The sequence below is a fragment of the Mauremys mutica genome, chromosome 7 (genome assembly GCF_020497125.1).
Source record: "Mauremys mutica isolate MM-2020 ecotype Southern chromosome 7, ASM2049712v1, whole genome shotgun sequence".
In the NCBI taxonomy this organism is placed as follows: domain Eukaryota; kingdom Metazoa; phylum Chordata; order Testudines; family Geoemydidae; genus Mauremys; species Mauremys mutica.
Window position 1 is genome coordinate 56,037,754 of NC_059078.1, and position 16,289 is coordinate 56,054,042.

At 45.3% G+C, this 16,289-nt stretch overlaps 1 protein-coding gene across 4 annotated transcripts in view; it reads left to right on the forward strand.

Moving 5' to 3' along the window:
- SEC24C (SEC24 homolog C, COPII coat complex component) overlaps window positions 1–16,289 on the forward strand; it is a 63,865-nt gene that overhangs the window by 13,744 nt on the left and 33,832 nt on the right. For 2 of the 4 annotated variants that reach the window (XM_045023245.1, XM_045023247.1), the window contains 5 exons: window positions 1,851–2,026; window positions 3,522–3,983; window positions 9,028–9,158; window positions 11,579–11,647; window positions 13,564–13,675. In XM_045023245.1, the coding sequence (XP_044879180.1) occupies window positions 1,851–2,026; window positions 3,522–3,983; window positions 9,028–9,158; window positions 11,579–11,647; window positions 13,564–13,675 (950 nt within the window). The remainder of the gene's footprint in view (window positions 1–1,850; window positions 2,027–3,521; window positions 3,984–9,027; window positions 9,159–11,578; window positions 11,648–13,563; window positions 13,676–16,289) is intronic. The other 2 variants (XM_045023246.1, XM_045023248.1) reach the window with 1 other exon arrangement.

The following is a 16,289-nucleotide window of genomic DNA, read 5'->3' on the forward strand; positions in this document are numbered from 1 at the left end:
GGGCGCTGGGTTGGGGCAGAGGGGTTTGCAGTGTGGGAGGGAGGCTGAGCCTGGGGAAGGGGGTTGGAGTGCAGGAGTGGGAGAAGGGTCCAAGCTCTGAGAGGGAATTTGGGTGCAGGAGGAGGGTCTGGGCTGGGGCAGTGTGTTGCGGTGCAGGAGGATGTGTGGGGTGCTGGCTCTGGGATGGGGTGCAGGGCTGGGGTGCAGGAGGGGGTTCAGGGTACAGGAGTGGGGTATGGGGTCCTGGTTCCGGGAGGGGGCTGGGGGGTAGCCTCCCACTGGGCGGAACTTACTACGAGTGGCTCCCGGTTGGTGGCGCAGCAAGGATAAGGCAGGCTCCCTGCCTGCCCTGGCCCCACGCCACTCCCAGAAGGGGACAACATGCCCCGGGGGAGTGGGTGGGGGGCACGGTGCTCTGCACGATGCCTCTCTCTGCTGGCACTGCCCCCTCAGCTCCCATTGGCCACAGTTCCCTGGCAATGAGAGCTATGGGGGCAGTGGTTGCAGGCAGGAGCAACGCGCACAAACACACAGCGCGTGCAGGGCCATGCAGGCCGCTTCTGGGAGTGGTGTAGGGCCAAGCGTCAGCCCAGCTGCACTGCTGGAGTTCGCGATTGACTGGGAGAGTCCCCAGAATTGACCAGTCGAAGGTGATCAACCGGTTGGTGACCACTGTATTAAGCAATCATTTCTGCCATATTAAAACTGTTTATCATTGGCTTTTATAACCTGTTTGTATTGTCTTTAAATCCTTTCTGCGTGGAAGGGGAATACACTGCTTTGTGCGGGACCTAAAGTTAGTTATTTTTTTCCTAGGGTGGATTTTAAGTATTGATCATAGGAAGAGTCTTCCCATATTATCATGCAATAAGTATATGTAACATTTCACAGTAGGGAGAATTTGCTACACAGTCTGAATCTTTGCCTCTGGAAAGCTTCTAGAAAGACCTAAGTTGTAGACATAGACACTATAGTACAGTGGACACAGTGGTTGTCAGTAGTTACTATTAATCTGTTCAAAAACTTCCCCTCAAAAACCTTAGGTTGTAGTAGTCATATACCATCAGGCGTTTTAAGACTCTAATAGTCTGTTCAGCTTCTGTATGTTTATATTCTTACAGTAGCATTAATTTCTGTCTTAGCTCGAGCTCATCATCCTTCTGTTTGAAACTTCACTGTCTGCATCCTTGTGGCAGTAACTTTTTAAATATCCTTTCTGGCTTCTTTTTGTCTCATTGGAACTCAAAGGATTCTCTATCCATTCTCTGTCATGCCAGTAGGTTTTAGAGGATGGCTGGGCACGGATCCTTTTTGGAGTCGGACAACATTTATTTTAATTGGCTGTAATAATCTCCATTGATTGACACTAAGCACTTCCTTTTCCCACTTGCCCTCCAAAATGGCTGATCCACCCTAGCTTGACAACTCTTCCAGCCTCAAACTAACTGGGAGGGTGAGACTGAGACATTCAAGGCTGGTATCCCAGTTGGCAATGCAGAGCACTGTTACTATGCCACTACACTGCAGCAATACTTCTAGGACGGTGCTGTGCCTAACATGGGGGAAAAACAAAAGCACGGTGTTTGGTAAGGTGAATCTATAAGAGTATTTATATTGTAAGTAACACTGGATTTTTAATAGCAGAATTATTACAGAATATTAAAGGAAGTGCAGAAACTAATTGTATTTCAGGTGTCATTTACTGCTTAGTTCTCAGGTTTTGTGAGAACTTGAAACCAAGAAGGTGTGTGTTGGAACATTCAAACAGTTTGTAAAGCATGGAAAACCATAATCCCTCACATAACAGGGCACTCTTAATAACATTTGTATTCTTTCCTTTCCCCTCACAGGCCCTCTGCATCTCAGCCATTCATACCAGGCACTGCACCCACACCTATTAGCCAGCCAGCTACCTTCCAGCAATATGGCCCTCCCCCAACCAGTGCACAGCAACTGACCAATCACATGGCAGGAATGCAGATAGGCAGTTCAACCTCGGCTCCTCCCCCAGCTGGACTGGGCTATGGTGAGTTAATTATTTTCTGTCTGTGTTCATATTTTGGTAGTGGAGCCATTTTTGTATGGCAGTGACCCTCTTCCAGTAAGAGATGGTGTTTTCTGGACATTGAGTGTCATGGTAGTATACAGGTAGATCTTATAGTGATAGGAAGTTACTTGAGAAAGCTTAGCACTGAGCCTGTTACATGTGGTGATCCTGGGAATGGATTGCAGGAACCAAGGAAGAAAAGTGTAACTGGTTCTACTGTTCAGCTACACTAGCTGGATGTGAACTACAGAAATAGACCATTTTCTCAGCCAGTTGTTGCAGATTCTACATACTTTGATGTGGGCAGGAGCCTGGTCCAAAAAAAGAGGGGGGTGGGGGGGAAGCCTGTTGGAGCTACCAAAGGGACAGAGTGCTGAACCTGTGTGAACAGTAAGTGGATGAAAGACTGTATTGTTCTGCACTGAAGGGTTTCATGGGGCTTTGTAAACTAAATTAACATCAGAAGACTTCTGCAGAAGAAAATGCTGAACCTGGGCATCCTTTTTTCTGTTGTCATTCCTGCTACTGTAGTTGGCAAGATACTGCCTATATACAGAAGGTTGGAGATTGCAGTGAAACTAGGTCTTCTCTGTGTATAAACATTTTTATTGCACTTGAATTGTTTTAGTTAACACAATTAATTTTGCCAAGCCTATTCTGTACTATAGCGTAATCACACTTCCTATTTTTAGGAGAAAAACAAGTGGGATTTAAGTATACAAATTCTACTGTACACACTTAGGGAAATATCTTTCTCAAATTTCCCACTATATAAATAGTATTGTGTAATTACCTCTAGATAGTAACACATTTTGGTACACAGGAAAAAGACCGGAAATTTGCATTAAGGATATCATCTGTCTTGCATTGTTAGGCTTTGTCTACACTAGCACTTTTGTCTGTAAAAATTTTGTCGGCCAGGGCTCTGAAAAAAACACCCCCTGACCGACATAAGTTTCCCCAATAAAAGTGGACAGTGCTACATCAGCAGGAGAGCCTCTCCTGCTGATATAGCTAACACCTCTTGTTAGGAGCGGTTTAATTTGCTGGTAGGAGAGCTGGTAGACATAGCCTTACAAGGAGAAGGATCAATGGTAGGATATAAAGTTCACTGTAGCTTTTCAATCTGGCTTTGCCCACTGCATAAGGGCCTTCACATTAATGAAAAGACTCTCAATGTTAAACAGCATGAAATGAATTACAAATGTTCCTAGAATCAAAGATCATTGGGAGGTGCGGGGAGGAGTGATCATGATTCAGGAACTTTTTAGGAACTTCATCTTCCTCAACCTCTCCGACCCTCATTTCAGAAGGGCTTTCATTGAGGGTTTTTGTCTGGATTTAGGAGCAGAGTGTAGTTTGAGGTAGAGATCAAGGTAGGTTAGAGGGCATGGATTTTGTTTGTGCTCTCTTAACTCAGGTGTTTTTTGTCTTTGTGAAAGCAAATAATGTCAATAACTTTTCTGCTCGTCAGGTCCCCCAACATCAGTTCCTCCAGCCTCAGGAAACTTTACTGCGACAGGATCTGGTCTCTACACACCTTACTCTTCAAACCAAGGACCCCCTCCAGTTACCATGACCCATGGATTGCCTCCTACCAGCCTGGCTCAGGGTCTTTCCCTGGCGCAACCTGCTTTTTCTGGTCCACCACTGTCAGCCCAGCGCCTCCCTCAAGCCTCTGGTTTTGTCCCACCTCCCTGCTCCACAGGGATTGGACCTTCCAGTTACCCTCCTACCACTGGGGCCCCAAGACCTTCAACAATGCAAGGCTCACAGTTACCTGGACAGGCTCTAACTGGATTACCAACATCCCAGCCTAATCATGTGTCCTCACCACCACCTCATCCATCCATGTCAGGGCCTGCAATGACTGGCCTCCAGGGACCACCTCCTCCCACACATCCTTCCCAGTCCGGATACCAAATGCAGCAGAATGGTAAGTCATCCTGTTGCTTCTTCTATACTTGATATAAGGTAATGTGCAATCTGAGTGAACCAGTGGTATTGGTTACTGAGTTGCAGAGGAATTACTGTCTTCTTGAAGGAAGAGAATGTCTTTCTTCCAAATGCATTAGGTATGTACAAGGCAGGATCTTCGATGAGCTTCAGCACAAAAAGGAAACTTACAAGAAGTGGAAACTTAGACAGATAACTAGGGAGGAATATAAAAATACAGTAACTCCTCACTTACCATCCTCCCGCTTAACGTTGTTTCGAAGTCACGTCACTGCTCCATTAGGGAACATATTCATTTAAAGTTGTGCCATGCTCCCTTATAACGTTGTTTGGCTGACTTTACAAGGGAGCATTGCACAAGTTCCTCTTCTCTGCTTCCTCCCCCTCCCTTCCTCCCTCACTCCCAGCACTTCCCCGTGCTTAGGACTTTCTAGGAAGGGAGAGAGGGAGCGAGCGGGGAAGCTGCCCTCTCTCCCCCCCCCGCCCCCAGCAGGCAGGGCCAACCGGAATGCAGGGGCTTTAGGGGCTGCAGGGCAGCCAGAGAGAAGCGGCGCTTTCCCCTTCAAAGCCAGAAAATGCCACTTCTCTCTGGTCGCTGGTTGTGTGGCTGCCCCTGCTCCTCCTGAGTCCTCCGGCCTGTGCTCGCAGGGCCGCATTCCGAAAGGGGCTTTAGAGCTGCAGGCCAGGGCCCTGGGGTCCTCTTAGCCCAGGGCCCTGCAGCCCCTAAAGCCCCTGCGTTCCAGGTGGCCCTGCCTGGCCTGGGGTTGGGGGGGGGGGCAGCTCCTAGAATCGTGGCTCCCAGAGCCACCTGCACCCCCCCTGCACCAAACAGGAGCTGCCCCAGGTAAGTGCTCTGCACCTTCTGCCTGCCCCAGCCCTGAGCCTCCTCCCACACCCAACCCCGAGCGCCCTCCCACCCCTAACTTCCTCCCAGATCCTGCACCCCCAGCCCTGAGCCTCAGGGGGTAAGCCGGGGCACCTCCCCACCACAATACAGTACTGTACAGTATATAATGTCTTTTGTCTGCCCCAAAAATATTTCCTTGGAACCTAACCCCCTGTATTTACATTAAATCTTACGGGAAATTTGGATACATTTAACATTGTTTCACTTAAAGTTGCATTTTTCAGGAAAACTACAGTGTTGAGTGAGGAGTTACTGTACTGCTTGAGCATGCAGGGGTATAATCAGGAAGGCCAAAGCACAATTGGAGTTGCAGCTAGCAAGGGATGTGAAGGGTAACAAGAAGGGATTCTACAGGTATGTTAGCAACAAGAATATGATCAGGGAAAGTGTGGGACCCTTACTGAATGCAGGAGACAACCTTGTGACAGGTGATGTGAAAAAAGCTGGAAGTAATCACTGCTTTTTTTGCCTCGGTCTTCACAGACAAGGTCAGCTGTCAGACTGCTGCACTGGGCAGCACAGCATAAGGAGGAAGTGAGCAGCCCTCAGTGGTGAAAGAACAGATTAAGGACTGTTTAGAAAAGCTGGGCGTGCACAAGTCCATGGGTCCAGCTTAATGAATCCGAGGGTGCTGAGGGAATTGACTGATATGATTGCAGAGCCACTGGCCATTATCTTTGAAAACTCGTGGCAACCTGGGGATGTCCTGCACGATTGGAAAAAGGCAAACGTGCCCATCTTTAGAAAGGAGAATCTGGGGAACTACAGATCAGTTAGCCTCACCTCAGTCCCTGGAAAAATCATGGCGCAGGTCCTCAAAGAATCCATTTTGAAGCACTTGGAGGAGAAGAAGGTGATCAGGAACAGTCAACATGAATTCACCAAGGGCAAGTCATGCCTGACCAACCTGATTGCCTTCTATGATGAGATAACTGGCTCTGTGGATATGGGGAAAGCAGTGGATGTGATATCTTGACTTTAGCAATGCTTTTGATATGGTCTCCCACAGTATTCTTGCCAGCAAGTTAAAGAAATATGGGCTGGATGAATGGACTATAAGGTGGATAGAAAGCTGGCTAGTCGGGCTCAATGGGTAGTGATCAATGGCTCAATGTCTAGTTGGCAGCCGGTATCAATGAGAGTGCCTCAGCGGTCTATCCTGGGGCTGGTTCTGTTCAATATCTTCATTAATGATCTGGATGATCGGATGGATTGCACCCTCAGCAAGTTCGTGGATGACACTAAGCTGGGGGCAGAGGTAGAGATGATGAAGGGTAGGGATAGGGTCCAGAGTGACCTAGACAAATTGGAGGATTGGGCCAAAAGAAATCTGAGGTTCAACAAGGACAATGCAGAATCTTGCACTTAGGACAGAAGAATCCCATGCACTGCTACAGGCTAAGGACCGACTGGCTAAGCAGCAGTTGTACAGAAAAGGACCTGGGACAAGAAGCTGGATGTGAGTCAACAGTGTGCCCTTGTTGCTAAGAAGGCTAATGGCATATTGGGCTGCATTAGTAGGAGTGTTGCCAGTAGATCAAAGGAAGTGATTATTCCCCTCTATTTGGCACTGGTGAGGCCCCATCTGGAGTATTGCATCCAGTTTTGGGCCCCCCACTACAGAAGGGATGTGGACAAACTGGAGATAGTCCAGCGGAGGGCAACAAAAATGATTAGGGGGCTGGGGCACATGATTTACGAGGAAAGGCTGAGGGAGCTGGGCTTATTTAGTCTGCAGAAGAGACGAATGAGGGGGAATTTGATAGCAGCCTTCAGCTACCTGAAGGGGGGTTCCAAAGAGGATGGAGCTCGGCTGTTCTCAGTGGTGGCAGATGACAGAACAAGGAACAATGGTCTCAAGTTGCAGTGGGGGAGGTCTAGGTTGGATATTAGGAAACACTATTTCACCAGGGGGGTGGTGAAGCACTGGAATGGGTCACCTAGGGAGGTGGTGGAATCTCCATCCTTGGGAGGCTTTTAAGGCCCTGCTTAAGAAAGCCTTGACTGGGATGATTTAGTTGGGTTTGGTCCTGCTTTGAGCAGGGGGTTAGACTGGATGACCTGAGGTCTCTTCCAACCCTAATCTTATATGATTTTATGATCTTTCTGCACTGCTGAAGAGTATAAATTCATTGTCTGAATTTTAGGTGCAAGATCTGAAATCTGGTTCCTGATTTGTGTCTATTGGTCTCTTGGCTGCATTTTTTTCACTAGAATGTTCCCTGTAGCTTGCTCAGAGTTTAGAGGAGAGTCCTGAGATCACACTGGTGGATGTATCCCTAATGGAGATTTAGTGTTTACTCCATGCTTCTCGGTCAATGTAGGTGCTAAGTTAAACTGAATTAGAAAAAAATTATTCTGGCTTGCATTGGTACAAAATTATTGCTTACTGTTTAGCACCATATGTTTGCATTTTCTTTACAAGAATAAAATATGGTCCCCTGCCCTAAAGAGTTTTTCGAATTCAAATTAAATATATTGTGCTTTGGTTGGTAAAGTTGACATTGCTTTCTCCTATATTCAGAAGTAGGGAATTTACAAAAATTAAATATCGGTGCTTGGGGGTTAAAATGTGCACACCCTGCATGTTTATGGAAAGGTTTGTAACATGTTGAGAATGGATTTCTACTCTCCCACCTTCTATCGCTTCCTTCTTCCATCTCCTTATGCCTTGATTTGTCTGCCTTGGTGAACTAAAGAGCAGTAAATGTAGAACTTATAAAAAGAAGTATTTAAACACAAGATCTACAGTTCTCATCCTGTTATGTTGCCTGCTGTTGATCACTGCATTGTAGAGTGGTATAGTTGCTGTTCATGGGGTTTAGAGCGAGGTGAGCCTGAGTTCTAACCCTGACTGAAGCTCTCTCTGTGATCAGGTTACTTTATCCCTTTGAATTTGTTTCTCCCTTTGAAATACGCTTCTTCATTGCAGGGGTGGTGGTGAGGATGAATTCATTAATATCTATTACATTTTCTTCTGAATGAAAGCGCTGAATGATTGTGACCCTTAATGTTGATAGCTAGCTGCAAGGATCAGGAAGAAGTTCCCTGCAGCATTTTACAATCGGCTAGGTGAATTATTGGCCATGTCACTTAGGCTATGTCTACACTAGTGAGCTTACAGCAGGCACAGCTGTACTGATGCAGCTGCGCTGCTGTAAGATCGCTTGTGTAGCCACTCTATGCCAGCGTGAGAGAGCTCTCCCATCAACATAATAAAACCACCCCCAATGAGCGGCGGTAGCTATGTCAGCCGGTGAAGCTCGCCCACTGACATAGCACTGTGCACACTACCACTTATGCTGGTGAAGTGTGTCATTCAGGGGGGGTAGTTTTTTCCAGATTCCTGAGGGACATAAATTTTGCCAACATAAGTGGTAGCGTAGACGTGGCCCAAGTGTTTAAGAACACTGCTGGGCAGAACTATCCATTTTGTAAGAGAATAGTAGCAGGTACATAGCTATCTACCTATATATTGCCTTCTGTGTCTTTTGCAGCCGATACAACCATGTACCACCCCAGGCATTTCCATTAATAAAGTATAAAGCAAAGTGAAATAAATGCATGCAATTTAAAAACTAAACAAATCAGAATAGCAGAGTTTTAATCTGTGCTAATCTCAGGCAACACAAAAACTGTCTGACACATTTCTGTCAGTATTTCTTTATTTTGTTGGTGCAGTATGGGTACTGGACTGCTTTGGTCATAGTTTATATTAGCCAGATCTGCAGCATAGCCTGTGTTTTCATAGAGGCTTTAATGCAGATCTAACCCATTAAGGGAGTAGGTAAAGGACCAGTTCTTCCCATTTCTGAAACAGGTTCCAAAAATGGATTATGTAAATCACTATTAAATCTGGACTACTCCGCTAGAGAGACAGATTACAACTGAAGAATTTTGATAAATCTCTTCCATCCTAATTACGTGAAGGGCAGGTAGCTGTCCATTTTTTGATTAAGATAACTAGAAAAACTAGTTAAGAAAGGAAGTGTTTAGTATTATTTGTATTAAAGTAGCTCCAGGGAGCCCTAGTCACGGACCCAGGACCCCGTTGTGCAAGGCGCTGTACAAATACAGAACAATTAGATATACTTTCATTCTGTTCTCTCTTTTTCAGGTTCCTTTGGACAGGTTAGGGGCCCACAACCAAACTATGGCAGCGCTTATCCAGGAACACCAAATTACGGGAGTCAGCCTGCACCACCTCCCCCGCCAAAACGCTTGGATCCGGATTCCATTCCTAGCCCTGTAAGTTAATTCAGTTCTCACCAACATGAACTTCCCCTTAAAATATCATCTTATAAATCAAACTGATGGATGCCAAAAACAGGTCCCAACACTCTATCTGTTGACTTTGTTCTTCATACTTCTGCCCATGAACGGAGAGGTTCTGAGAATATAACCTCTGATTTACCAGAAACAGTATTGTCTAGTGATTAGGGCATGGAACTGGGTGTAGGACATCTGAGTTCTATTCCCAACTCCGTCACTGATTCCGTGTGGTCTTGAACACATTACTGAGCCTCTCTCTCCCTTTGTTTCTCTACTTATAAAAATGGGATACTTACCTGCCTCAGACGGTCATTGAGACTGTTTGTAAAGAATATTGGGACCTTGGATGGAAGCTGCTATATAAGTACAGTTTTGCTACAGCTCATTAGCCCTATGGCATTGGAAATCCTGAATTTATAGCACTAATTTTCAGGGTGCTGCTTTGTTCCATGTTAGCATGTGGGAAGGGGAGAATTCCTCAGAAGCAACCTTCATCCCCTCTCTTGAGGACTCTGTTTAGACTACAAGCTTGTTACCCCCATACTTCTGCTTTTGGGTTGATTCAAGTGAACATTGATTTATCAAAGTAGTACATATTGTCACTCCCCCTGAACAGAATTTGATCATTGTGTGCTGATGTTTCTGTTAGTGGCTCTTTGAAAGGGCCTACATCTGCAGGTTTAGGCACAACACGTGACCTGCCTTAAAAATGATCAAATGTCCTGTGGGAATTGTCACCTAAATTTTGAAAACCTCCCATTTCTCAGTCCGAAACAGTTGACTGACTGATGCAGGTCCCAAAACTGCATTAATTCTATCTGACACTGAGATTACCCAGCTTCTAAGAGGGATATAAACAATTGATTTAGAAACCAGTGATGGTTCAATTTGAAGAGGCCCGAAGAACTTGTTTATAGTATGGTGGGCCATTCATTATAAGTGTAGTGTTACGCAATCATGACAGGAACTGATTGAATACATAACACCATAGCAGTTAATCAAGCTCTGCTGATATTTTGCTTATTTAAGGTATGGGCCAAAGTGTGTCGTCTTTCCTGTCCTTCTAGATGTAATTTCAAAGCAGCTAGTTAACTCTGTTGGCAAGAACATTCTATGCAGAATCGTGAGACACTAGTAGTTGAAGGATGAGCTATTTCTCAAATTTTAATCCTCTACAGAGGGGAGGTTCCAAAAAGCAGTCAGGGGAGTGGTTTCAGAGTGGTAGCTGTGGTAATCTGTATCAGAAAAAACAAGGAGTCTTTGTTGCACTTTAGAAACTAACAAATTTATTTGGGCATAAGCTTTCGTGGGCTATAACCCACTTCATCAGATGCATGGAGTGGAAAATACAGTAGGGAGGTATAAATACACTGCATATGAAAAGATGGGAGTTGCCTTACCAAGTGGGGGGTCAGTGCTAAAATTAATGGGGTCAGCCATTCAATTAAAGCGGAAGTGGCCTATTCTCAACAGTTGACAAGAAGGGGTGGAAATCACTTTTGTAGTGCTAATGAAGCCAATGTAATCAAGGTGGCTCATTTCAAACAGTTGACAAGAAGGTGAGAGTATCAGCAGGGGGAATTTAGGTTTTGTAGTGACCCATCCACTCCCAGTCTTTATTCAGGCCTAATTTGATGGTGTCCAGTTTGCAAATTAATTCCAGTTCTGCAGTTTTTCGTTGGGAGTCTGTTTTTGAAGGTTTTTTTTGGTTGAAGAACAAGCAACAATGTGAAATGGCAGTCCCTCATAATTCCTACCACTAGCCTCTTAGGCTTATCCTCCACTCCTCCTGATTCTGCTGAGTTGATGTTTCCAAAGACCACAATTGCTTCTGATGCTGACAAACTTTTTCAGGGCAATGGTTTTAGTCACTAGTTTAATTTTATACCTGCCTTTAATCTGGCTTCATGTTACCACCTGATCTAGCTAATGGTATTGAAGTCCTAGGCTTTTCTGGTTTTTTATTTGATGTTTGTGCGTGTTTCAGGACTTGCTTTTTGGAAGGAATGGGGGCATTTTTATACCTTTGCTTGCTTCTCTCCTCTTTCACTAAATTAAATCTCAGAAATTTGCATCAAGTGCCTCCATTGCAGCATGTTCTCAAAGTGTAAATCCCCAAATTCTAACAAAACAAGCATGTGAGCCATTGTCTCTGCCAACATAATGCTCAGAACGCAAGAACAGTTCAATGGCAAGACAGATTCTGGGATTAATGTGTACTATGGAAGCAGATGTGTTCTTTTCCTCTTGTTGCATGATTGTACAAATGTATATATCTAACTCCAGTGCTATAAATTTTGGCAGAGAGAAGTAACACTGTTACTTTTTGTTTTATTACTCTTTCTTTGTTTTTCTTCTTGTGGCACTCTGTTACTTTAATAATAAAAAAAAAAAAGCAACTCAGTGAGCTGCCACCCCAGCAGAAACCCAGGCACAGAATAGACCCAGATGCAATTCCTAGCCCAGTAAGTGCAGTGTCTGTCTTCTGTCATCTGTGTGTTGGTGACCACCTCTGCATGTTTGCGGCATAAGCTTCACCTTACTAACCCTTCAGTGTTAATCTTTTATCCTTCTTTCCCACCCCTTTCTGCTTACCTCATCAAAATGACTAAAATAAACACCACATGGGGACTGGTCATTAAATCACTTCCTATGTCATGAATAAGGGGCAATAGAAAGTGGACAGCACTTTGGAAGCAGATTATGAAGAATGTCTCCCTTCCATGTTCTTTGACCTTTAAAAGCAAAATACCTACCTACATCAGATTCCAGTGGGGACATCTATAACATGAAAAATGCAGTATGAGTAGTTACACATACTCTTTCTGCATATCATATGCATTACAAGTACACACGGTTTGTTCCTTAGTGGAAGTCTTTTCTGCCTGTGTAAGTTGACTTTGTTTATTGTTTATTCTTGAGGTGCCAACACTGGGCAGTGTTTGATGCATTGTCTCACTTTTGAAGTAACCGTTTTGTTTTGACATAAATCCTCGTCTGAATCCCTTAGCAGACTTCCTCTGAGGCATGGGGAGCTATAAACATTCTTTCATGATCTGTGATCCTACGCCACTGTTAAAAATTAAAATGTTAAATTTTAAAATTAGAAATATGTCTTGAGAATCTTTTTAAAATGAAAAGTATCTACCTTTGGATTGGAGGAAAATGGTGGATTAGATTTTTCTATTACCCCAATATCATTTTTGCTTTACTGGTGATTGGCTAAAGTTGGTAACATGACTCGTATCTAATCAGTGATGACACCAACTTCAGTGAGTCTGTAGAGTTTTGAGAAGAGATTTTTCTTGGAATGATCACTGTCTGATTCTGTGGTTGAGCATTCCACTTGCACAATTTAGAACATGTACTGTATAAGGGTAACAAGAACTCTGCTGTATAACACTCTGCATGTTAAAATAGGTTGCAAATTGAGGGATATAATTTGGGGGGAATGGATCGTTCAGTAGGATCAGTGCTAGATTAATGCTTAAACTGGATTTGGCATTGGTACTGAAAAGGTAGTTGCAGGGGCTAAATCTTTCTATAATCTCCCATTCTGTGGCAGAGTTCAGTGGATACTTTTAATGCAAAAGTGCTGTTGAACTTCATAATGCATAATCTCTAATTAGACGTATTCTTTTAAACAAGTTTATCACAGTAACTAGTGGATTTAACACTGTTACCATCCTGTCCAGTTCAGCTTGAATGATCTGTAACAGTCTGAGTTGCAGACTGACCTCAGTCCCAAAAGCTCAAAGTATGAACTAGAGTGAGCAATATGTAGAAGTGATCAAATTCCTTCTGAGTTTTCATATTACTTTAGGTCAGAGTCTAATCAGATATACAGTGGAACAGCTTCACTTAGTGAAAATACTGGGAACTTAACAGCTCAGAAAGAAAAGGCAGGCAAAAAAGGAAGTGCAAGCTGAAAGATATTTGGAATCTAAAACAAAGCTGCTAGAGAGATCTGGCTGTGACTGTAGTTGCAACACAGTATACTGGGGAGCAGTAAAGAGCAAACTACTGTTAGAAATTATTTTCTTGGGCCAAATTTTGCTTTAAGTGAGTCCAGGTCAGATCTTCAAATGTAAAACATTCCAATCTTCAAAATAATTAAAACAGAAAACTGGGAAGGGGGGTTAAAATGTGTGGGTTTTTTGTTGTTGAAATAAACCATCTCTTGTCTTATTCCCAATTTGTAAACAATAAGAGCTGACTGCTTGGTAAAGCTTAAACTAGGTCTAGGCTTCTCAGTTCTTAGAGCTAGTAATGGTTGTCCCAGTCCCTGCCTGACTGCTTTTTAACTCCAGATTCTGTGTTCCCCCACCCGTGTCTTCATGAAATGGAGCCTGCTGTGGCTAACATGCTGCTTTCATTCTAGATCCAAGTAATTGAAGATGACAGAAATAACCGTGGATCAGAGCCATTCATCACTGGAGTTAGAGGGCAGGTCCCACCCCTCGTTACTACCAATTTTCTGGTGAAAGATCAAGGTAAAGTACTGTTCACTCCCTCCGTAAGTCCTCCCCCCAAAAAAGCACATTACCAGAGATCCAATTACATTATTGTCAGACATTCTTAATGGAGAAGTCTGAAGAATGTTCCTTTGTGATGCAGGGGCCAATGCACTAGCTTTTTACCAATAGAGGCCTGAGTTCAAATTCTGTTTCAGGTCACAAGTGAAATGAGTAGAGCCCTAACTTGGACTCCATTGGATGTTTTGTCCACCTAGAACTAATCAACAAGTAACAACAATTGACACTTCCTTGGGAAAGGCATAAGAGCTAGCATAGCAAAGTGTGTTAAAAAGCCAGGAAAAAAAATTTTCTTCAAGTGCTTGCTCATGTCAATTCCATTCTAGGTATGCACGTGCCCATGTGTGCGGCTGTTGGAGATTTTTGCCTTAGTGGTATTCGTAGGGTCCGCTGTGGTGCCCTCTTGAGTGCTGCACTCATGCATCGGTATATTAGGCGCCGCTGGCCCTACACCCTCCCAGTTCCTTCTTAGCGCCTATGGTGGTTAGTCAAAGTGCCTTTCCCTTGCATAGCAAGGATTAGCGGTTCTTTTACTCCAGTCTTCGACCCTTAGGGCCTTGTAAATAGTTTGTTTGCAGCAGTTAGTAAGTAGTGTAGTTAGAGAGAGAGTCCCAGGGGGGACTTTGTCCCAAGCAGGGCATGCCTCAGTCTCCAGGTTTTAAGCCCTGCTCTGACTGCAACAGGCCTATGCCTGTTAGTGTCCCCCCATAGCAGCTGCCTCAAGGGCTTGGGAGAATCACATATGTGAAGCATCTGTAAGTGTTGCATCTGTAAAAACTTTTCTCCCAGTTTGAGCCAACAGCCCACACTGGAGCCGCATGGGGATCTCCCCCCGTTCTCCCCCCATGGGGCCCCCCCTCGCTCCCCAAGGGATCCGCCACTGACTCCAGAAAGCAGTAGGAGACCCACACTGGTGACAGGGCTGATGCCTTCACAGGCTTTCCTAGTGTCCAGAGAGCAGAGGCCTCTACCAGTGTTGCCAGTAGCACATTTGTCGTAGGTCAAGGCAAGGGCAAGCCTGCAGTAAAGACCCCTTGGAAGGTTGGCAAAAGACGCTGGTCTCCGGAATCGAGAAAGCGTTTTCCATCTCCACGTCCCAGGTCTCCGTCTTCTACAGGACATCCTAGATCACTGGCACTGCAGTAGCGGTCTCTGTCCTCTTAACGCGGGTCGCCCTGAGGAAGGCACTGGTCATCGTACCGCCAACACCGATCATCCTCCCACTGGCTGTCTCCTTGGTGTAGATCTCAGTATTCTAGACCATGGGAGTGGTCTGTGTTGCGGTACTGATCCCCCTGTCCCTGATCCACCTACTCAAGGCACCGGTCTCCCGCAGCAATGGTTAGCCACCAGATGCAAGCTTCTGCGTCCTCTCTGTGGTCACCAGAAGGTGATTTCTCCAGTATGGAAAGGGAATTCAGCCCTTCACTGTGACAGCATCAGTGCAATTGGGCACCTGAGGCTGCATTCACCTTCATGATGCTGTCATGGCAGCGAGGCCAGTGGCTGGCGCAGTGGCCCTACTGGGGCGCGTGGGGCATGCTTGTGATGCCGATGCCACCATCAATCCACTCCTCGGCCACCGTCTCAGAGTAGCAACTGGCAGCACCGCTCAGTGCACAAGGCGCACTCGGAAGCCAGGGTAGAGGAGCAAGCGCCCACCCGAAAACCCTCTTTCCCCATGAGGAATGATTTCCTGGGGCCTCCCCCAGTAACCCAATAGTCGTCCTCCCCGGTTCAGGCAGTGGCCTTGTATACCTACCTCCATGGTTCATCAAGGACAGATCTCGGGAACTGGTGCAATGGAGCCTCGATCTGGTACATTCCACCTGCCGTGACCTGGGCCTGTTGGTAAACTAAAAGAATTCGATCTTATGGCCAGTGCAACGAATAGAGTTCATTGGAGCGGCTCTCGACTCCATTCGAGCGAGAGTCTTCCTTCTAGAGGCACATTTTCAGGAACCATCACATAAATGTCAGGGAGCTCGAAGCAGTTCGCCTGGCCTGCCATACGTTCTTGTCCCACCTGAAAGGCAGGGTGGTGCAGGTCCTGACAGACAATACTGCAATATATTACATCAATAGGCAGGACTTAGCCAGGTCATTGGCTCTTTATCAAGAAACTCTCTGCCTTTGGGACTTGTGTGCAGCATGCCATCCATCTAGTAGCCGCACTTCTGCTTGGGGCCAGGAATGTGTTAGCAGATCGCCTCAGCAGAACCTTCTCATCTTGCCACGAGTCGTTGCTCCATCCAGAGGTGGTCAGGGTGATCTTCCAGAGGTGGGGGACTACCCAGGTGGACTTGTTCATGTCCTGTCAGAACAGAAAATACCACGTTTTTGCTCCCTGGTAGGGGGCTCTGAAGTATGCCTTCCCTTCAAGGGTCCAAAACTGTTTGCTGGTAAGACAGACAAGTCACTCCACTCATTGAAAGATTCGAGGGCAACTCTCAGATCTTAGTATTTATATACCTGCAACAAAACATAAACAACAAGGCAGGTATTCTACATCACAGCATCCCAGACAGGCCCCGTACACACAGCAACCAAAACAATACGATAACCAGAGACA